The sequence below is a fragment of the Neolamprologus brichardi genome, chromosome 7 (assembly GCF_056152115.1).
Source record: "Neolamprologus brichardi isolate AB-2024 chromosome 7, ASM5615211v1, whole genome shotgun sequence".
Classification (NCBI taxonomy): Eukaryota; Metazoa; Chordata; class Actinopteri; order Cichliformes; family Cichlidae; genus Neolamprologus; species Neolamprologus brichardi.
The window spans coordinates 10,613,997-10,636,969 of record NC_142110.1 but is presented as its reverse complement, the minus strand read 5'-3'; the positions used below and the strand labels follow the sequence as shown (position 1 = coordinate 10,636,969).

The 22,973-nt window shown below is 39.1% G+C and overlaps 1 protein-coding gene across 1 annotated transcript in view; it reads left to right on the top strand.

Moving 5' to 3' along the window:
• Positions 1-1,694: 1,694 nt before the first annotated feature.
• The window catches only part of cacna2d1 (calcium voltage-gated channel auxiliary subunit alpha2delta 1), a 70,755-nt gene continuing 49,476 nt past the window's right edge, over positions 1,695-22,973 (top strand). Inside the window, exons 1-3 of the mRNA XM_087843074.1 lie at positions 1,695-1,971; positions 9,983-10,064; positions 10,290-10,406. Coding sequence (XP_087699200.1) covers positions 1,883-1,971; positions 9,983-10,064; positions 10,290-10,406 — 288 coding nt within the window. The 5' untranslated portion in view covers positions 1,695-1,882. The remainder of the gene's footprint in view (positions 1,972-9,982; positions 10,065-10,289; positions 10,407-22,973) is intronic.

Sequence of the window (22,973 nt, the reverse complement as noted above, 5' to 3'; positions counted from 1 at the left end):
TAGCAGTGACTCCTTTTCAGGGTGCACTGTGAAATCCTTGAAGTACTGAATGGGATTTTCTGCAGAAGAGGCCACCATCTCTCCATCTCCTTCTCGCTCTCTGCGCTGCTCTTTTCTCCTGTCCAGTTCTCACTATTCGTTCCTATCCCATCATCAGGCGCATCTGCTTCTTTTCCTCTCTTAGGAGAAATGAGGGTGGAAAAAGGTGTAGGGGGAGAATTTGGGAAAGGTGATGTCACAAGGTGTGAAGGATGAGAACAGTGGAAAAACTGAAGGGTCAGCGCAACAGTGTAGTACAGTAAGAGCAATGGATAGGTGGGGAGGGAGAAACAAAGAGAGAAAGGGGAAAATGGGAGGAGGGGAGGGTGAGAGGACAAGAGAGATGGTGTGTGGTTGCCAAGCAACAATTGATAACCAAATCCCCAAGCACCGTGCTTGTGCCGCCCTGCCCTCCCTCCAGGCTTGAATTACACACACACACACACACACACACACACACACACACACGTACAAACAGACACGTGCACAAGCACACACAGGCACTTTGATAGATTAGGTTTAATGGTTTTGCTTTAATTATTCAATTATTCACAGGGTGATGATACTAATAACTTAAAATATCAACAAAAACATTACTGCAGTTGTGCCAGACTTTGAATTTATATTGCAACTTTTAAAATTCGATGCGATGTGCAGCACATCTTTAGAAATGCAATTTTATAAAACATGATGGATGGTACTGAGATTTATTGGGCTCTAATACTGTACTTTGCTGGTAATTTCACTCGTGCACTATATGTGTGAAATCAATGCAGCTGCCAGCCTAGTATTCTCATTCATTCTCATGTGGGACAGTTAGTCTGCTTGCTGTCTAGCATAACTGGTAAAGATTGTGCAGTCAAAGGCAGTAAATTCTCCCCTATCTCCACATTGTAGGCAATGATGAGAGGTTTTGAAGTATTTTAAAGAGAAAGCCCTGAACCTGTATATATTTGACTGCATATGTTGTGTGGGTGGTATGCCAGTTAGTCCCTTCCATTGTTTTGTTTTTCTGACTGATGTTATAAAAAGAACAGAAAAATTACATATTTGCTACTTAAGCTGCCCACCTGAGAGCAAGCACACATGGTGCCTGTTTGAAGAAAAAAAAAGTTATCAAAATTTATTTCAAAAGACCACAAAAGTTATTCATTTCAGTTCAACTCAATTCAATTCACTTTATCTATATAGTGCTTTATTGTGTAAGCCAGAGACCCTAATACAATAATACAGAAAAACAGTCAAACTGAGCAAGCACTTGGCAACAGTGGTAAGGAAAAACTCCCTTTTAACAGGAAGAAACCTGTTAAAGGGGAGAAAGAGAGACAGGACAAAAACACACTGTGAAAGAGAGCCGGAGATTAACGATGACTAATGATTAAAAGCAGCAGTTAAAGTTATGCTTTTTAGTAATCATTTGTGACACCATAATTATACCTTTTCTTTTTATTGCCTTCACAACTACTGTTTGTCGTAATTGCATCCGGTTAATTAAGGGACAGACGAAAAGAGCGGGAACAGCGAGAAAGAGAGAGAGAGTATGTGAGAGAGAGAGTGAGAGAGATAGCGATAGAGAGAGATAGCGATAGAGAGAGAGAGAGAGAGAGAGAGAGAGTCTGGCATCGCATTCAGCTCCAGTACCTGTTAGAGCGCTGGATGGCCGAGTGATCAGATTAGAGGTGTCAGTGTTCGTTAATCTGTGAGGGAGCGACAGGCGGCTACACGCGCTGCTTTCGCCCGTCGTTTCATTCAGCGGCGGTAGAGGGGAGTGGAGCAGATTCTATATTGACGTCCATCGGGGAATTTCCCCTCTTTTTTTCCCCCTCTTTTTTTTTTTTTAACAATGGATTCCTGCGGGGTACGAGCCTGGGTGTTTCTGTTCCTGCTGTGGCAGGACGGTTGTTGGGCTTCGCAGTTTCCGACACAGCTCATGTAAGTAGGCTACAGCTCTTGTAATCCTGTTTCGATCAATTGATGTTCTGGTTTGCAGGGACCTTGTTTCAGGGAGCTTTTTTGCTTTCTCTTTTTTTAAATTCTCTCTCTCTCTCTCTCTCTAATGAAACACTCACGGGTGTATAGGCTTCACGGTGTGCGTGGGTGTGAGAGTAGGGTGGGCAGGTCATTTCATTCATGCGGTGGTCATTTTGATAAAGACAGCTTTTTTCAGACCTCTGCCTGCTCGCGTTGTTACGCTGATTAATGTTGGTTACCGTAATCAGCAGTTTGTCACCGGTGGCTTGGCGAGCCGTGACAGCTCTTCTATGAAGTTGTAGCCTAGAGGAGAGTGGCTTTGCTCGGTCCTGCTGCTTTAGCCAATAATAAATGATAAAAGTTGGCGTTTTTCTGGGGACCCTCATTGGCCAAGAACCAGGTTTGTTCCTCATATTGTAAACTGGAGTAAAACGCCCCTATTTTCTTTTAGAATATTTTTTGGATTATCAACATAATATGTAAAAACAAATATGCTTACGTATCACTTACAGGATATTTAAACTGTAATTGATAACTTATTATAAATTTATGTAAAATCTTGTAAAAGGTGCTTTTCTCACAAGAGGGGAAGGCCTCTGAGAGACATTAATTTTCCTTCATATCTTAAAAATGCAAACTTTCGCTTACTGCAAAAAATATTGTTGTTTGATATTAAACTATATAGCCCCCAGGGTAACCTATTACATCGTCTCAAAACAATTTTTTTTCTTTTCGTTTTAAAAAAAATATTTTTGTTATATATTTGTTTTGTTATATTAAATATATTTGCGCTATTCAAGCATGACCAGGCCACCATCTTCTAAGGAAAGATAAAACGTGAATGAGTCAAAATACTTGTCAGAAAGGAAATTTCCGGTGGTGGGGGTGTAGAGAGGTGGGGGGATGGGGGCTCTTAAACCAGTTTACCCTAGTAATAAAATAGCCAAATATGGAGGAAAAAAGTATATCTCAATAATTCCAAGTCTTTTTTCAAAAGCTGTTCAAATTCAGTATTGCATTGCTGCCAGAGCATATAATACTGAACTAATAATAATCATACGCTTATCCACAACCACAAGACAAGATTCTGACTCATAGATGGAAAGGAAACATTTCTTCTTTATCAAAATGTAAACAGTATCAGAAAAGATGAAACTGTTGCTGAAATGTTCACTGGCCTAAACTGCTCTGGTCTGTTTAGATTATAGTAATGCTGCACTGTTTACTTTGGAAGACTGATCAGTGTGCCCACAACAAGCGCTCAGGAAATCCAGAAGCCATTTTATTTGAAACAGACTTACTGAAATGTTCTACACTTTTTTTGTGTAGTTTAAAAAAAACCCCATTTTTTCTGCATTTGATTTGCTTGTGGATAATCTCCTCGCTCTTATTTGTAAACTTCATTTACTGCTAACCCATACTCTTTCTGTCTTGTGTTCTTTAGACCTGCTGGCAAACTGGCCAGGTTTCAATTGTAGCGATCCTCAGTTTCATTCAGCTTCTTCTCTGTGACAAGCTTGTTCTTCATCTGCAGAGAAGAGCTCATCCTGTCAATAGAAAAGAGGATGAGACTCCAGCTCCACCTTCTTGAACAGCAGCAGTCCTCCTTTGGCTCAGATGTACTGAGAGCTCGAGGGCCACTCTAACCACAATCAACAGCAGGTGAAGAACTGCTGTTGGAGATGGTGGATGGCTGGAGACTGAGTGGAGATGGCATATGATTTATTTATTTATTTGTTTGTTTCTCTCCCTCCCCACCACAAATAGATTCTCCATCTGTATTAAACTATATTAAATAATTCAGTGTCACCACCTTTGTATCTTAATGTCCCTTCCTCTTTTTTTGTATACTTGAAAAACATTTTGCTTAGAAGTGGAGGATGCTATGGGGATTCATTTTTGAATGAAGAGCACAAATTGTCAACCAGATAGTCCTTGTTCTTCATACTTCTTTCTTGCCAAATGAACTAACAAACAGTAAGCATGAACGTGATCAGTAAAAACATGACTGTCCTTGCATGCTTTTCTGCACGGCACAATACCAACGAGGATATTTGTGAGAAATAACTGATGAATGAAAATAGTTCCAGAAAGAAGAGAAACTAAAGAAGTTTCTTTCTTCCTTTTTAAAAAAAAAAATTGTTATATTGTGCAAGCTAACGAGATATAATAGAATTATTGAACATAGGCATCGTGAGCAAAAGAGATATTAAAATTAACTGTATTTTACACTCTGTTTTATTAAGTGCATCCTCCTGGATTACACCGATCAAATGGATGGAGAGAAAACATTTTCATTATGGATAAGCTGTTCTGGCAAACTGTAAACACCTGCTCTTCTGTCTCTTGACAATCCTAAATAGCTCTGTTGTTAAAGTAGCAACTCTGGAGACAAAACATCTTACATTACCTTAGTTCTCTTCAGCAACTATTTAAAGTTAACAGAAAATAAAACTGGGGCAAAAGCTTACTTTAAAGACATCGCATGAGAGTTTTTGAATCTATTACTGTGAACCCATGTCGGCTGTGGTAGGAATATATCACAGTTCTACTGTTTGTCCCACGGTTGTAGAAAAAAACAACAACCTCCCCCCCCCAAAAAAAAACAAATTAAGGGTCATGAGGTGGTCAAGTCATTTTGATGTTCAAACCCTTAACTTCACATTAAAGCAACATTTATTATCTAGGTCATGTTGAACAGGAACTGAATTGGCCACCTGGGTGTCAGAGGCTTCAGAGTGAGGGCAGGCACTGCAGGTTGTTTTGGTGCAGCTGGTGTTTCCATGCCTCATTCTGCTTTTCTGTCTGGACTGGACCTGCTTCAGTCTTTGCCTCTATAATGATGCGTAATTAGACTGTGGTTTAATACAGCCGCCTACCGAGATACACATCATGGGCCAGCTCATTACTCTCTCTAGTTCCAAAGTGATTGTACCACAACATCTGTCTCTCTCTTTCCTGCCTTGTTTCTCTTCCTCTCTATCTGGTTTTTTTTGCTCTCATTTGCTCTTCTTGTGTCTGTAAAACAATGTAGGGCAGTGCCTGACCCAGTTGCCATTGGTATATGCATTTGTGTCTGCGTGTGTGTGTTTAATTATCCAGCATTTTACCACAGGCTACAGTAATCAAAGCCCAGAAACCAGAGTAGAAAAATGTTGCTACCTCAGCTTAACAACATCGACTTTATTAATGTTTATTACAGACAACTCTGGATCACCTCTTTGATTTAGCCATTGATAACAGCCCACCTTATGATGAGTGCTAGAGTGCTAGCGCTGTGAAAGATGATAAAATGACACAGATCAGAGTACTTTGCCTTTTTAGTCTAGAAATAGAATAGATCAAATTAAACAAGATGGATGGTGAATATGAGAAAGAAATATATATATATTTATTAGTAAGGTGCAAGGACACCATGTTCAACCACTACAGCTTCACTGTGACTCTGCACTGATTCTACAAGTGTCTGAAAGTCTACTGGATGGATGCAACACCATTATTTCAAAAGACGTACCCTCATTTAATGATGGTGATGGAGAATGCTGTTGAAAACATCAATTCAAAACTTCCCATTTGTGAGACTGGGTTGAAGCAGAAAAGGTAATAAAATATGATTTACACCAATTTCATAGCATTCAGTGACACCTTGTGCCCCAAGGCTAGTGCATTGTCATCTAAGACAAGATTACTTCAGTCAGGATAGATATACTTTATCATAGGGAAAGGGTGATCAATCTGAACAACTTCGTATTGATTTGTAGTAAATCCTAATTAAAAAGAATATTTGATTTCAAATATGCATATAAACTGACAGATATGGCTTTGGGGTGTAGCATTGTTCTATACTACAGGAGTCTAGTGAGGTCTGTACTACTAAGACCAATTCCCTTGCATGTTGCAGTGCTTGGTTTCTGTGTATACATAAAACAAATGAGCTTTTCATATAGATTTCCAAACAAAGTGAGTAACAAAAAATTTCCACGCACCCATATTGTACTTGAAGAAGAGCACATGCACACATACCCTGCTTATCTCAACTATTACAACCAGAAATTTACACTGATAAGATTCCACAGAAGCTAAACTCAGGAAGTCAGGTGAAAGTGCCTCTGCCTTTCTGAATGCCAAATTCCAGGAAGCACACATACACTCTAAATCACAGTTGACTTGTCTGTGCTTCAGGCTTCAAGAGCTAAGGTCCACATAAACACACACAGTGTGTAAACAGTACAGTTTTGTTATACCCAGCGAACAACAGGATATTAAAAAGGGTCACAAAATACTTAAAGTCATGCAAACCCTGGCCTATACTGCTAAATTTACAAGGCAGAGAAAAATATTATTCTCTTGGTAAGGTTGTCAAGTTGACAATGATTATTATGAAACAATTAACAACTTATGACAGCAATAGATCAACACAAAATATGGGTAACAGGCCCATCAGCATAACACTTATAATCTGTATTAGGCAATAGGCCATAGGTTCAGTGGAAATAAGCAGCCTACATGTGATGGGTAATAATATTTGCAGAGTTCAACTTTCCTCAAATCACTATGGAGTTTAAGAAGCTGTACTTTTTTCAAGTTGGAGATTGAGAAGCAAAGATTAAAATCTCCTGACTTACACTAGTAAAGCTTTCCCTAAACTACTGTATTTCACATTCACTATTCCCTGTGGTATTCCCTATCTTGCAAAGTGTCTCATCTTTCTCCACAAGTGTGCTTGCTTTGAATGTTCCTCATTCACTGTGGATTTTGTATCCCTGATGCATTTTTTCCTTGCTTTTTGATCTTCTGAACCTTTCTGTCTTGCCAACCCCCTCAGCTGTACTAAATGTCACGGTCGATGTTTTTCACGTAGTAAATTGAATGACTTTCAACACTCTGCTGCAATGACAGTTTTTGAAAGTATTTTCTGAGTATGAATATCTGATATTCAATGTTTCTTCCTGTGTGTGTGTGTGTGTGTCTGTGTGTGTGTGCATGTTGCTTCAAGGCAGCCGAGTTGTGAAATGGATGTTAATGAGAATCTCTCTATGCTATATAAACTTGTCATCATTCTCATACAGTATACATGGCAAAAAAAAGTTTCTACATGATTGATCTGCAGGGTCCATGACCCCTATATGGGAAATCTGTTTCAGCTCTCTGATTAAAAAGTCCTAAACTCTTATCCTATAAGTCTCTTACCCAGTAAGTAATGCAGAGTTCAGCTGGAGCCGATATATGTGAGGGGACTCACCCCTCTGACTGCCTTGTAATAATCATCATGTCCTCCACTGTCGTCATCTGATAAGAAAAATGCCCGAGTAGCCTTGCAGGATCGGCCTTATCACCACCACTCATTACTAAACGGCAGCTTCCCTCTTAGTTGGGCACTTGTTAATAACTGGGTTGATTTCAAAAGCCAAGACAATAGGCCCTAAGGGAGTGTTGTATTCAAATGACTAGAGTAACCTGTAAGAGTTATTTGGACTAGTAAAGAACGATACTCAGATTTTTACCAATACTGTTTCACAAAAGGTTAAAAAGTGAATGTCTACAATTTAGACTAATTGCAGGAAATGTTATTAAAGCAATTTAGCAGGAGCAAAGCAAAATCAAATAGTAATAATCACAAAACAACAATCAAATCACCTGAACTATAATTATCTTATTAACTGACTCCTGAGCTAATGCTGATTTTGTTCTTATCTTCCGTGAGGAGAGGTTGGAGAAAGGGTGAGCACAACCAGGCCTAACGATGCACTTATCCCCGTATTGCGAGTTGATGATAATCACCCAACAGGAAATGAGTATCCCTTGGGAATTTAGTGGAAGTATGTTGTACACACACACACACACACACACACACACACACACACACACACACACACACACACACACACACACAATGAGCAGAGAGGAAAGCCAAAAATATACAACCATTTTGCTGGTCCACAGGTCGGGCTGGGTCAGTCCCTCTAGCGTCTCCGCTGTAATTTCCAACTGTGAACATCTCAGATCCAATCTTCTGAGCTGCTCATCTCACAGAAGACAAAGGGGAAGAACCCTGTATCTGTTCTTCACTTAACTTTTCACGTTCACCCTTCCTCCCCTCTCTTACTGGATGTCACATCTTCTGAGACGACCTCTAACTGGGGACATCCAGTCACATTATTGGAGATTATGTATCGGAATTTCAGGAGCAGGACTACGCCTCCAAACACACTCCTTCCAGTTGTCATCTATATAGGTTCCCCCAGTTCTGCAAGCTGTTCATTCTCGTTTACGTGCCCCACCCTCCCTCCCTCCTTGTTCTCAATTCTTTAACTTCTTCACTCCTATTTACTACGTGGGGATCTGCCAGGCCCGGGAGCCGTCGCCAGTCTCCTTCGAGGCCTTCCCCACACCACAGCTCAATTCATGTCTAAGCTTTCACCTTTACCTACTAAAACGCTGTCAAACTTAAAATGAGGACATGGGCCCAGCATTAACATCTAATCACCTGATGTCCACCCACATCTTATCTATCTCTGTCTATCTATCTGACTTACTTACTTACTTACTTACTTTAACGCAAAGTTTAAAGTTTAAAATCACTTCATTACATTTCCTTTGTCATTGTTAACACAGAAACCCCATCACATTTAAACATTCAGTCACATATTGATATAATTCACTTCATTTTTTCATTCAGTTTATGTAATTTTACTTCAGTTAGATTTGTCTGTAGCAGATTCTCACATTCGTTGTAACATAATTCCTTTTTAACCTCTTAAGCCCCAAGCCTACCTGATCTACTGCTTTTTGCCCCCGTATCAGGGGGAGTTGGGGCTTAAGAGGTTAATTCAAATACTGAGGAATACTTTCTTTTACTTTCTTTTAAAAACTGTGTTTGTCAATCATTTTTTTAATACAACTTCTTTTTATTAAATCATAGTTTTTTATCAAAAAAGTCAGACATTCATAGACTGGTGGCTCCTGTGTGTCACTTTCACCCTTACCCTGCACGACACACACATACACACACACCCACACATACCAAGGTCAGACTCTGTAGAGGTTCTCAGTGAGGTCTGTTATTAGAATCAATGCATAGGTTACATTTTCTTATTTAATATCTGGGTTACACTTACACCTACTCATTTTCAATATACCTGATGATATTCTGAACAGTATTAAGGATAATTTACTATCAGCAAATTCATTCATTCATTACAACTTCACATCACCTGACAACATGTGTAGAGTGACAACATGTGATTATCCTAACAAGCCACTGTCTCATATCGTGCATAATGTCTTAGGTTCTACTCTTCCCAATGATCATCCATGGCCACTTTGTTCAAGTGGTACATAGTGAGTAATGGAGGAGGATGAGACTAAGGTATAAACCAGTGCGTGGCACAGTGACTGATGTACCACGATGACACAGAAAAAAAATTAAAATAAAAATAAAAGGCAAGCATCAGGTGAGCAATTTTCACTCAAGCGAATGGGTACCAGCATTGCGTCTGTTGTTTGGTTGCTATTATTCGTACATCAATGGCACCAGCAGGCTGGAAATGATTAAAGCTCTTTGAGGTATAGAAACGCATGTTGGTCTTAGCTACCGCCCACCTCCTACCTGTCCACTCACATCACTGTCACTAGTCACAACAATAGCTGGCACTTATCTGATTGGTTGACTTCATGTTTGAACTCTCTGAAAGCAATTGTATTAGTTGACATGCAGTGACACAAGCTTTATTAGATGACATTGTGTTTGTTTCTGGTGATCTGGGTTTGATTGGTTGACATTTTGCCCGACCCACAAGAGTGATTCTCTTTGACCTTGTTTGTTTTTGCGTCAAGTGACTTGGTTGGTCTTTTTAGATGATTGATATAAAGTAGATTGAAAGACAGTTTAACTGAAATGCATGCAACGTCTCTTCTAAACTGGTTATATCTGAGCTACAGGATTGGTTGTGTGCATTTCTTTGTCCCATAGGATTAAAGAATGGGTTGATCAGATGCAGAAAGAGCTTGTTACCCTGGCAGACACAGCCGCAGCTGGGAAGAGCCTCACTCAGGTATAAACACCAGAATATACACAGACATGCATAAAATCAGACGATAATCCTATTCCTTTCTTAAAATTTAAGTCAACCCCTTGTATATTTTCCCCTAAATGTTTAAACTCTTAATTTTCTGTGAAAATTACATTTAGTTTTAACAATAATTTAAACAAACGAATGTGTGTACAAAAAGTCTTTTTTGTATTAAAACGGCAATTACATTTATCTTTCTCCATGTAGATTTTTCTGAGCAACCAGCACCTCTACACTGTGGAGCAAAACGACGCGGAGGAGCTAGTGGCCAGAGCAGCCAGGAACATAGAGCAGCTGCTACACAAGAGGTCTGCTGCATTGGAGGTAAAATTCACTCCTCTCAAAGGTACCAACTGTCAGTTTGCAGTTTGTTTGTAGCTTTTGATGCTGCGCAGGACAAACTCTTCAAGTGCCATGACAGCGACCAGTTTTCCATCTGTTCTTCTCTAAGACTCCACCATGGATATTAAATAATCAGAGTGTGATTGTAAAAACCTAAAGATAAACTGGAGCGCATTAGGTTTTGGTGACACAGGGATATTTGTGGTATTTAGTCATTGTAAAAGTAATACAAATAACAGCAGATGAACCGATTTGTCATTCAAGTGAAAATCGCATCAGGAATTCACTTTGGGTACATTTAATTCATTTCAGACCAGGGATGAAAACTGCCAACACAGATAAAAGCAATTTGAAAAAGATGATAAAAAATTAAGTTGCTTTTATGTTTGATTTGTGTTGAACAAGCACGACACCCTGTGCTATGTGTAGACTTTGTGACAGTCACAAAACTAAAAGCAATTAGATACAAAAGCCTTCTGTCTTCTGAGCTGCATCTGTCACAGACAAACTTGCAAAGTCATGATTATGTGTTATTAAAGGCAACAAAAAAGTTAAAGAAAATTCAGTCTCTATATAGCATGCAAATGTAATAAAGGTAGCTGAATTATGTGGAACTCTAATATTGATGCATATGCTGTATGCATCTGACTGGAGATTTAAATCTTCACATACATTGATCTACATCCACATACAGTAAAATGAAGTTTAGTTGAATATCCAACAATCACACCTACCAGCACAGCAGTTGTAAATGGGGAGAAACTATATTTTTATGCCAAACTGAATGATTGCTTTTCCTTAAGTAGGGCACAACATATAACTGTAACAGCATTATTGTGTGAAGCATGAATAGTTAAGTTGAGTAATTCACAAGTTATTGCCCAAAACGTAACACATAATTCTGCATTAACACCACCATCTGCGCATTATCTGTTTGTTTGCATATTTTTCTGGCTTAGTTTTCCAAATGTGGTTGTTTTTTCTTTGGTTGAAGTCCAAAGCCTTTAAATAGAGTATCATTCAAAACATTTTAGAGTGGTTTAGTAACAGGATCTCCTAGTCGTTTTAAAGTACACAACTACCCAAGAGTTGTTCAGAACAACCTTTAGGAGGTCTGTATGTTGTCACAGTCTAAACCCGAGGAGTGCGTATTACTTTTGATGGACGTTTTATAGCCAACTAATGTTTCTGTTATAAAGGTATGTGTGTGTTACGATTTATAAATCTAATTTGGCTCCATAGTAGAGGATAGATGCTGTATGCTAAAGGAACGGGTGAAGCATATACTTAAAAGAGTAGAAAGCAGGGACTGAGATCTTTCTTCTTTTGGACTGAATGTGATAATGAGAGCCTCGACCCTTGGGATGTTCTTCCCCCCAATTTCTTTCTTTCTTTTTTTTTTAAATATATTTTTAGGGTAGAGATTTTCATCTCCACTAGGAGTCTGAATAGCAAATTGCCTTGCATTGCCTTTTTAAGGCCTTGCAGTTGTTGTCTAATTAGTAATGGAAAGGGAGTGTTTATGAATGTCCATAAACATGTGTCCTGCCAAGTGTCTGTCTTTTGTTTGTTAAGTAAAGGTAGTCATGTTTTCATCAATTTTCCGAGTGCTGGTGCCACGAGATGCATCAGCAGCAAAGAGAGTATTGGCTCTACTGCATGGAAAAGCAGTAGAAGAGAGAAATGGCTGCAATACTGGGCAATGTTACGGTGTCTTTTCTATGTGAAAAGTTCATAAGGGTAGGTGGTGGGTGGGACGTCAACTTTATGTTGACAGTTGATCCAACCTCCACACATCGATCACGTCTCACTCTTTATTATGCCTCATCTTCTTTTATGAGTAACCTCAAGGCACACTGATATTGGATTCTCTGTCATGAGATGTATAGATGAGAAGATAAATGATAAATGCATGCTGGGAAAGAGAGGCAGGTCAACATGAAAATAATGGCTATGTGGATTGATGGACAGATAGACAGTGAGCAAAGGATCATAGTGAGAGCAGCTGAGGAAATAAAGAAGGCTTTTAGTGAATAGTGCGATTGGTTTCCCTTTTGGGTATAGTCTTTCTAATACTTGCAGACCGCATACAGTAGGAGTGAAAATAAACACCAGCAAACTCAAACCAGAAGATAGTATACAGGAAGCAAACTGTCCCACTAGATTTCAGTTGTGCTTTGAGATTTTTGCTGACCAATCTTCTAAGTCAAAGGAGGGCTTTTTGCTCTGAACTTTATTAGGCAAAATGCAGGAAGCGAATCTTCATTGCAACTGGGACTTCCTTTTTCGCTCAGTGCTTTTGATATGAGGTTGGAAGTGACTCGCAATGTCAATATAATTGGAGATTGCCCAAGGCACTCAAGCCATTTTCACTTACTTGACAAGTGCTTTCAAACTTTCATCCTCCCGTTGGCTTTCGTCTTTCTCTTTCTTGTGTCTTGTCTGTCTCTCTTTATCTGATATCTAACGCCGCGTGATGGATGACCTTCCAAAGGCAGCAGCTTACCTAGCCACAGATGTGTGAAATAAGTGTCCATTTATGTGTGCCTATTCATGCTTTCATAAATAAGTGTGAGGCAGAATGTAGCATGCATTATTAATATGTACTTGGCTGCACACTGCTAGGAGAGATCACTTTATCAAAGGTTTTACAATGGATACTGTGGCTCGAAGCCCAGTGGGGAACACTCACACATTTAAACATGGAAACATTCACCGTTTGGACTGTCCACCTGCCCACTCACTGATCCACCCACTATACATCATTTGCTACATAAAAAACTCAATAGGGGATATTGGCAGACAGTTGTTTGATAGAGCTTGGGCACTGAAATGTAGCCACCTACACACGCATGAGCCAAAGGGCCAAAGTACCGAAAACTCCTCTATAAATTTATAATAAATTCTAATGAATGCATATTTGTATCTTTAAATTCAGACCACTTACTGTTGATTTCCATCTTATTTTTATTCTTGTTACTTTTATTATTATTATTATAATACAGAGAGCATAGTCCATATGCTTAAACAGATTTCCATTATAATGGGTTTATCTCAACCAAGAAAATTCTTGCAACTTACACTGAATAAATGGCTATCACACCTTCATAAAAAACAGTATGAAGCTGTGAAAGGGTCATTAGAGTAAATAATTCTGCTTAGGGTGGTATCATAATGAAAATCTTGATGTCAAATACGGTTGACCACTCGGCGAAACTGTGTGAGACTCTCTTGGCTTGAGTCAACACATCTTGGAGAGATGAGTTTATTCACAACACATCTCTCCCTCCTACATCTTCAGCTTGTTATCTGTTTCCCTGAATGCCTAAGTACACTGTAATTAAAGGCTCAATTATTGATACAGCTAAACTTGTGCTACAAAAGATAAACTAAATAAACACTGAAGAAAGACACTGATGCATGCTCACACATCAAACTCCCTCTTTAGTATACCTACTGCCCACACAAGTGCCCTGCGATTGTGTGGGGTCCCACAGTTTTTTTGGATGTCCATGTGAGGTTTGCTTCATTGATAACATCACTTGAACTGAATGTAACATAAAGCAGATGTTGAGTTTTGGTGTTGCAGGCTGAGTTATCACTCTAAATAATATACTAGCATATTTTTAGACACTTGCTCTTTGTTGGTTGTTTCCTACATCCAGAAACCACATATCAGCCGCAGTTATTTGTTTTTACTTGAACAGTCCGCATGGGGTAAATGTGGGTGTCTACAGTACTGTATGTGTGTGTCTGCACAATTCTTCTTTTCTCCTGAGGTGAAGGGCTCTATCCAGTGACTAATGAGCCACTCCACAGCATTACTTAGAGTAATCCCTCAGCCTGCAGCACACAAAAAAGGAAAGAAAGTCTACAGGACACAGGTGGTGGTCTGTGAGACTCTGTGCTGTAAAATGGGGTGTGTTGGTACATGGATATTTGCAGATTAATGTGTCTTTGCTAAATAATCTTAATTTTACAATATTGGCAACATGATCATGGAACTCTCTTACACAGAATAGCATTTAGCAGTAAGTTGATAAAATACTTAATTTTTTAAATATTTATTTTATTATTTTGATTTAATGCAGTCTACAGACGGATACAAGAAAATCAAAAAGCCACAGTGTGTGGCACATACACTACTTGCTGGCCTTTTAAAGCTAAATGAAATAGAAATAACAAGAAGGAACAGAAGGAGCACTGTCAAGCCCTACAATGTGAGCTCTAGTAGGCTACTCATGTGCATGTTTCTGACCAAACTGTCAAAATCAGACTCATTGAAGGTGGTATGAGGAGCCAGCATCCTTTAACGGGACCTGTGCTCATGCAGCTCGATTGGCATGCTAGATAACCTTAAAGCTTGCAGGTCCACCACTGGTCGCAGTTGCTTTTGCAGATGATAGTGTAGGCATTGCAACGTTTGCCACCACATCTCCAGACTCTTTCATGCCTGTGACATGTGCTCAGTGTGAACCTCCGCTCATGAAGAGAAAGATAAGAAACAAACCAGAGGAAGAATCAGTCATGTCTGTGACCACCACCTGCAAAACCATTCCACTTTTGGGGCTGTCTTGTTGTTGTCTTTGCAGTGCAACTGTTGTCACTCTGCATCAGATTAATTCACAATGGTTTATGCTTTCCAACTGGAAAGATTTTAAAAAGATCTCTGAATTTTAACCAAGTTTGTGTTACACTGAAATGATGAAGTCTTCACTTGTTCATTAGTGAATGAACTAGTGAACTAGTTAGCAGCTAGCTGCTAGTTAGCAGCTATGTGTAAAACTCATCTTAATAAAAAAGAAAAAGAAAATCCTGATTCTGGGGCCCAGTCGATGTGATCTAATACATTGATTAAAACTTTGCTGTTAGAATTTCCTAACACAATTATCCCACTGTCTTTAAATATATACCTTGTTGGATATGCTAGCTGGTACAAAGTTGTCTTGGTTATTTGACTGTCGTACTGACCAAAATACAAGCAAATCAAGGACTCATTGACTACTTTGACATTCTGTAACTTTATTTATAGTAGACATAGAATAAACAGTAAAGCGGTAAAAATGTTATATTTTTCAGGTAGTCTTCACTACCAAAAACGTGGTATTAGGTAAATCTGGATTGTGCAAGAGTTGGCAGTTTGTCTTGTAATTGGAAGGTTGCCGGTTTGAGCTCCAGCTCTGACAGTCTCGGTTGTTCTGTCCTTGGGCAAGACACTTCACCAGTTGCCTACTGGTGGTGGTCAGAGGGCCCGGTGGCTCCAGTGTTCGGTAGCCTCGCCTCTGTCAGTGCGCCCCAGGGCAGCTGTGGCTACAGTGTAGCTTGCCATCACCAGTGTGTGAATGTGTGTGTGAATGGGTGAATGACTGAATGTAGTGTAAAGCACTTTGGGGTCCTTAGGGACTAAGTAAAGCGCTATACAAGCCATTTACCATTTTTCATTGATTACCTCACTTAAAAGAGGGAAACAAATGCAAAGTATGGTTCAAGACAAACAACACAATATCATAACATTGGAGTGCTATTTTTATATATTTATACATATTTATATATTTTACGTATTAAGCATATTCGGAGGAAAGAAATGTCCCAGCTGTCTTTCAGACATTTGCCTATAATGTAAGCATGATATGGTAATAAAAACATTTAGATTACAATCATATCAATAATGAAAAATAAATCATAGTCATATCTATAAAAGTGTCATTCTCAAGATTTCCAGGGTAATGCTGCAAAGTTCAGTTATCCAGTTCCCTCTGTTTAGAGATGTGTGTTAAGTGTTGTGGTATTTGTAGATCTCTTTAATGGAGTCTTTGTACCCCAGGTGTTGGACCATATTTTTATTAATCTGCTACCTGCTGTCACAATGTTATAATAATGAGCAGAAGATGCATTTATGTGTGTGTGTGTGTGTGTCTGTGTACCAGTGTACAGCAATGAGTAGCAGCTATGACACAATCAGAGATATTCTAGTCTCCAGAACAGATGTTACTCTACATCCCATCACGACTGCGCTGATCATATTAAGCAGGTAAACGGTGTCTGTGTGTGTGTGTGTGTACGTGTGTGTCTTTTTCTGTGAGCATACATTTATATTTATTGTTTGTGTGATAATGAAAAGAGAAGGGTGGAAGGACTGCAAATAGGGAATTCTAACTAGACTTCTAGTAGGCCAGGGACAATAGCCTAATACACTAATCAAGATGAAATCCAAACTGTGTTAGTGGATTGCAAAATGTATTACAGCCTTTTGTGGTCTAAAGATACTGTTCCTTCAAAATTAACACCGATCAATGCCAATTAAATGTGGCATGTAGCATTTTTCAGAATCAGCATTTCCATACTTTGTAATTATTGCAATAATTGAGATGAAACAAGGTAATTAGGATCAGCTCTTACACTAGCATGAGTGTCTCTCTGCCGTTCTGCTCTCAGCTTCGATTACTACCAAACAGTACATCTATGCTTCCTTTGCACATGTTAATTCTTTTACAGATTGTTATATAGTGTCTGTAATCTAATTATAATTAACCAATAGACAGTGAAATAATAATATTTCGTAATAATAAAATGAATCAGTCTAACCAGGGATAGTAAATCCTTATCATTGTTTTTCCTCAGGAAACAAGCAGAGATAAACTGAGCAGTCAGAAAATCGCAAAGAGTAGAAAAAAAAATGAAATAAATGTTTTTTTTAATACTAAGATTTGTTTAATGTAGATTTGAAACATGAAAAAAATTAAATACTGCAGTTATCACCACATATGATAGTGGTGTATAAAGGACAATGATGTATATTTTCCTACATATTACGGTGTTCTGTATGCTTATGACACAGTTTTGGACATAAAGTTTTCTCTGATTTGAATAGAAAACATTCATAAAACAAGAAGATATAAAAGCTCAAGTGTTAATTAAATGAACATTAATAATCTAGGATTTTTGTAACAGTATGGTAAGCATTGTACTCATGATTGACAAAATTGATAAGTAAATAATAGGTATATATATATATATATATATTAGGGGTGCAACGATACACGAAATTCATGGTTCGGTTCGGTTCGATACTTTGGTGTCACGGTTCGATATTTTTTCGATACAAAAAAAAATGTTCATGCCTTTTTAATTTGACATTTATTAAAATTATAAATATATATTTTAACTCAAAAGTACAGTTTTTAAATTTAATGTTGCTGAAACAACAAAGTAATAAAAAAATAAATCTATCTGATCAAAAAATCACTCATCTTTGGAAAAGAGAGTTTATTACAGAGAAATGGCTCTTTCCAAAATAAAAGCTATACTATACGCTTCTTCTGGGGTATATTCTCAGCAGCATATTAAACATATCAGGTCCCCATAAGGAGAATCATGTGCTAACGGCTGTCTAAATGACGCGGGTAAAGTTTGTAGCATGTGTGCTTGTTGTTTTTGTCTGCTTCCACTTGTCTTTGCACTAGGATGATGTCGGCATAAATGTGCAGTCATATTCATTGTGTTCCCACTAGTGCTGTCAGCGTTAATCTGAAATGACGTTAACGCCACAACACGGCAAATCTCCGTTAACGAGCTACCGCGGATCGCCCCGTGCGTGGGGCTGGACGGCCAACACGTTAACGAGCTAACTGCGCTAACGCAGTAGTTCCCACCCATGTAATTGAGCATTGCGTGGCACATCCGACATACTGTTGTACTTTTGTCCATGACGCGCTTACCTTCAGGGTCATACGTCACATGAAAACCAAAATTGTTCCAAACGGCAGATCTGAATGAGGGTGGAGGAGGTTCAATTTGCCATGTTGCAAGGAGAGCTTAACTTCTGTCTCGCTAGCTTTCCCTGCGCTCAGTGAATCTGCGTTGGACTACTCCGCCTAGGCTGCACTGTCGAGCGCAGATCCACTGAGCGCTCAACACAGACAGCACTGTCAGAAGGAAAGTATATTATACTATATTATAAGATAAAGCACATGCAATAACAGCGAGAAAACCCCAACAATTAGACACCCAATAGGAGTTTTTGATTGGTGACAGTGGGAAAGAAAAACTACCTTTTAGACTTCAGGTAGAAGCCATCTGCCATGATTGGTTAGGGGCGAGGGGAGGGAGACAGGACAAAGTACACACTGTGGAAGAGAGCCATTCTTGACTCCCATGTTGTGCAGTGGTAAGCATGCAAGGTTTCTTTAGATCAGAGTGTTTGTAAATCATAATAACAATTTGAGGTTGTAAGCGAGGCTTTCAGGGGGACCGTCCAAACAGTTGTGTCTGCATATCCTTGAACACAGCTGATATACTACAAGAACATGGCATTCTCCAAGTGTACTGGAAAGAAGTATATTCATACCAATTATCCATCCATGGTGTCCACATAGGGGATATAGCTACACTTAGCAATAGATCTCTGAGATACATGCATGACAACAAAAAAGCCAAAATACTAAATGGAATGGGGAGCAGGTGTACATTTACTGTTTCTATCAGCAAGGCTCTCCCATGGGTTCTCGCAGCTGCAGATACCTCAGGTCTGTCACTCTGTCTCATGCTTTCTTCCTCCTTTTACTATCTCACCTTCTTCTCTGTGGATACTTCTATCCCTGCACCTTTTCTGTCAACTCGCTGTTCCAGTACACCCAGTGATGTCTGCGCTTTGTTCAAATCCTGGCCTTTTGTCACAGTTCTCTGTCAAACTGATATTTAAAATCAACCTTTTGGCTATCTCCTCTGACATCTCTCACTGCTTTATCACTCACTCTATTCTTCTGCCATCTGTCTCTTCTTTCTCCATGCAGCTTTCATTTTAAACTACTACTGTCCTGTCTGTCTGTCCTTTACCCTGCTCTCCATGTCTTGCTTTCCCATGATATGAGTCATTTATTTTCTTACTCGTTTTGTTCTCCTTTATGTATATTCCTGCATATATGTGAAGTATTTATTTATTAGACACGGATGAAGGTGTTTTTGTTTGTCCTTTTCCAAACACGGAAACCAACCCGTTGCTCAGTAAATCATCCATAAGCCACCCAGCTATATGTTTTCCTCAGTCCAGTGTTCATTCTGATGAGCTTTGTTTTAATGAGTTTACTTTGAAGGCAGTGATCATGCTGAGTCAGAGTATTGTTTTTTTTCCTTCTCTCTAGACTGTCCTTTCTGCTAATACGTCTGCTCGTTAATTATGTCCTTCCCTCTTCCCTTTTCAGAGTCATCTCTTTCTTTTCTATTATTTCTTTTTTCACACCTCCCCCATTTTTACTTTTTTACCATCCATTTGAGACGGAGCTCATTATGGCAAGTAAAAAAACACGATGTGTGGACACATCAGAACTGAGAAAGAGTAAGAATAAGAGCGAATGTGGGTGTTAATGATCATTTAGACTGTTACTACTCTTGTAAGTATTGCTTTGTTGTCTGTGGGAGTTGGGCAGTGTGCACTGAACAGCCTATTGATTTCAGTGTCTGGAGCCTTTAGACACACATAGAGACACACACACACACACACACACATACACAGGGTGTCTGGGATGCTCTGTGAGGTTTAGCAGAGCCTGTCTCATCTTCTCTATCCTTTAAGCTGTGCTCTGCTTTCTCACTAAATGCATGGTGGGCTGCTGGGCGGCCCTGGCAGAATGACAACTAAGAGTGGTGAGAGCAGGGCAAAAATATCTCTCTGTGGGACTAGCAGGACTATCTAGCACTCAGGTCAGCTCTCAACGGCAGTAGAACAATGATCCTATACATCAGTGAGTATGAGTAGTTAAAAGCTGTATCTGCCCTATTTGGCTCTTAGAATATTAATCTGCACAGCAGTTGTTAGAGTCATCATGAGGTCATTTTTATTTTCATCTGGGAAACAGGATAGAGCTCACAACTAACTAGCTTCAGTTGCGCTGCCTGTAGATTTTATTGAACATTTTTGTCATAGACTGCATTATTCTTGTGAACTCTCTCTTGTTCCCCCTGTTCTCCCTGAAATCTCTAAACCGCCTCGTCCCCCGGAGAACACGACCCAACTTCAATGCCACGTTGAATGAAATGTAACTCGGTTTTTAGGTATATTTAGATGTCTTTTAAACTTTTAACCAGTAAAAATTTTTTATCAGTACGAGTCTGAAAACAACTTCTCTTCCCAAGAATCATATACCCAATTCTCACTCTCCTGGTACCCATGCTACGCTCTGTTGCCAATTGCAGAGGAGTGATAGTTCTTCTCAGGTCTCCAGTGGTCATGAACTGGAAGAATGAGCTCATCATGGTGTCCAACTTTCACAATTAGTGAAAGTGAGACTAAAAAAAACATTTGGTCGGGCATTTTGCAGAGTGTAACCCATTATAGTGCAAATTTGTGCATTTTAGTGGAGTAACAGCGGCTTCTAATCAATTGGCAGAGACAGCAGTTTTCAGCAGCTCTAATGAACTGTTGTGCTCATTCAGAGAGTTTAGCTGTCACTCACCGAGTAGCCTCTTCAAATCTAGATCCCTCAGTGCAAAGCACATTTGATTGTGTTGTTGCTTTCTTTGGCTAGACTGATAACCTTTGTATGTGTTTGACATAAAAAAAGAGAGAAAGAGAGAGAGGGATGCAAGCAAAATAGGAGGGTAATTAGGTATCTTTCCTCGCACACTCATTCTCACCCTCCCCCATATCTCCCAGGGGGTAGTGGAGACTCGTCAAAGCCCTGTCATGAATTTTTAACATGCCTGTTGGTCTCTTAGGAAGCGTGTGTAGATGTGTGGTTTCTGCATGTGCATGTTCATATACAGTCAGGAAAAAAAAGGGATTTTCACACGTGTTTTTTTCACACAAAGTCTTATATAATTCATGAATGTCACACTAATGGCTTAACTATGATGTATCAGGAGTTGAACAGCTGTTGGTTATATGCACGTATCATTTCTGATACAATATTTTGCTGAAGGAGAAACCCAAGGGAACATATGGATAATGTCTATCCATATGTTTTTAGACTACCTTGATTATGTGTTCCTGTATCTTTTTGCACTGATATTATGCAGGCTTATCATTTTATGAGCAATAGCCTGGTTTTCTGTTTATCTGATGAAGCTCAGTTAGTGCACTGGGGTTGATGTGATGCTACACTGTTGACATTTGACAACTCACAAATCTCGCCAGTAGATCAAAAATGCTCTATTTTTTGCATAGCGTATCTGCTGAAGGCATTTATGTCAAACTTAGCCGAGTCAAGTTTCTCTGATAAGTGATGGTCTCATTTCGGGATCTCCCTGTTGCTAAGCAACATTATCAGGGGCACTAATGTCACACTTATCTATGACCTAAAGATGATTTTACAAGTGCATCGGTACAGTTTAGAATCAACTTCCACTGACCGACACATACAGTGGCGTCAAAAAGTGTTTGGCCCCTTCCTGAGTGTTTTGCATATTTGTCACACATAATGTTTCAGATCATCAAACTTATTTTGATAAGATAAGTTACAGTGATGATTTCATTGATTAAGAGAGAAAGGTTATCCTCGTCCTGTTTGAAAAAGTAATTGCCCTTCTTATTAAAATAATGAATTTATTGCAAAAAACTGCATTTTTTGGAAACCTGAGCTCAGTTTCACCAAACACACTCAGCCCTGACTATTGGCAGACCTGTTGAATAAAAAAAACACTTAAATAGAACCTGTTTTATAAAGTGAAGCAGGCTAAAAGATCTCAAAAAGCAACACATTATGACAGGATCAAAAAAAAAAACCCACCTGAAAACAGTAAACAGTTAAGTATGGTGGTTGTAGTGTGATGGTCTAGGGCTGTTCTGCTGCATCAGGACATGGAAGACTTGCTGTGGTAAATGGAACCATGAATTCTGTTTACCAAAACATCCTGAAGGAGAATGTCCGGCCACCTGTTTGTGACCTCAAGCTGAAGCACACTTGGGTTCTACAGCCGGACAATGATCCAAAACAGGAAGTCCACCTCTGAATGTCTTAAGAAAAACAAAATAAAAACTTTGGCGTGTCCTGACCTGAATCCGATTGAGATGCTGTGGCATGACCTTAAAAAGCCAACTCATGCCCGAAAACCCTCCAATGTGGCTGAATTACAACATTTCAGCAAAAAACAGTGGGCCACAATTCCTCCACAGCTCTATAAAAGACTCATTGCCAGTTATCACAAACACTTTATTGCAGTTGTTTCTGCTAAGGGTGGCCAAACCAGTTATTAGGTTTAGGGGGGAATCATTTTTTCACACAGGGCCATGTAGGGTAGGATTTTTTTCCCCCTTAAATAATAAACACCTTAATTTAGAAACTGCATTTTGTGTTTACTCGTGTTATCTTTGTCTAATATTTAAATTTGTTTGGTTCATCTGAAACATTTAAGTGTGACAAACATATAGAAAAACAGGCAATCGGAAAGAGGGCAAAAACTTTTTCACACCACTGTAGAGTCAAAAAGATTCAAAGAACAAGAAATATGAAGCTGGAAATGAGCATAAGTGGCCAACTTTAACATTTTAAAATAAAGTAGAACATGCCGATCTGCAGAGTTAGGCTTCCCTAACCAACACATGGTTTTAAAAAT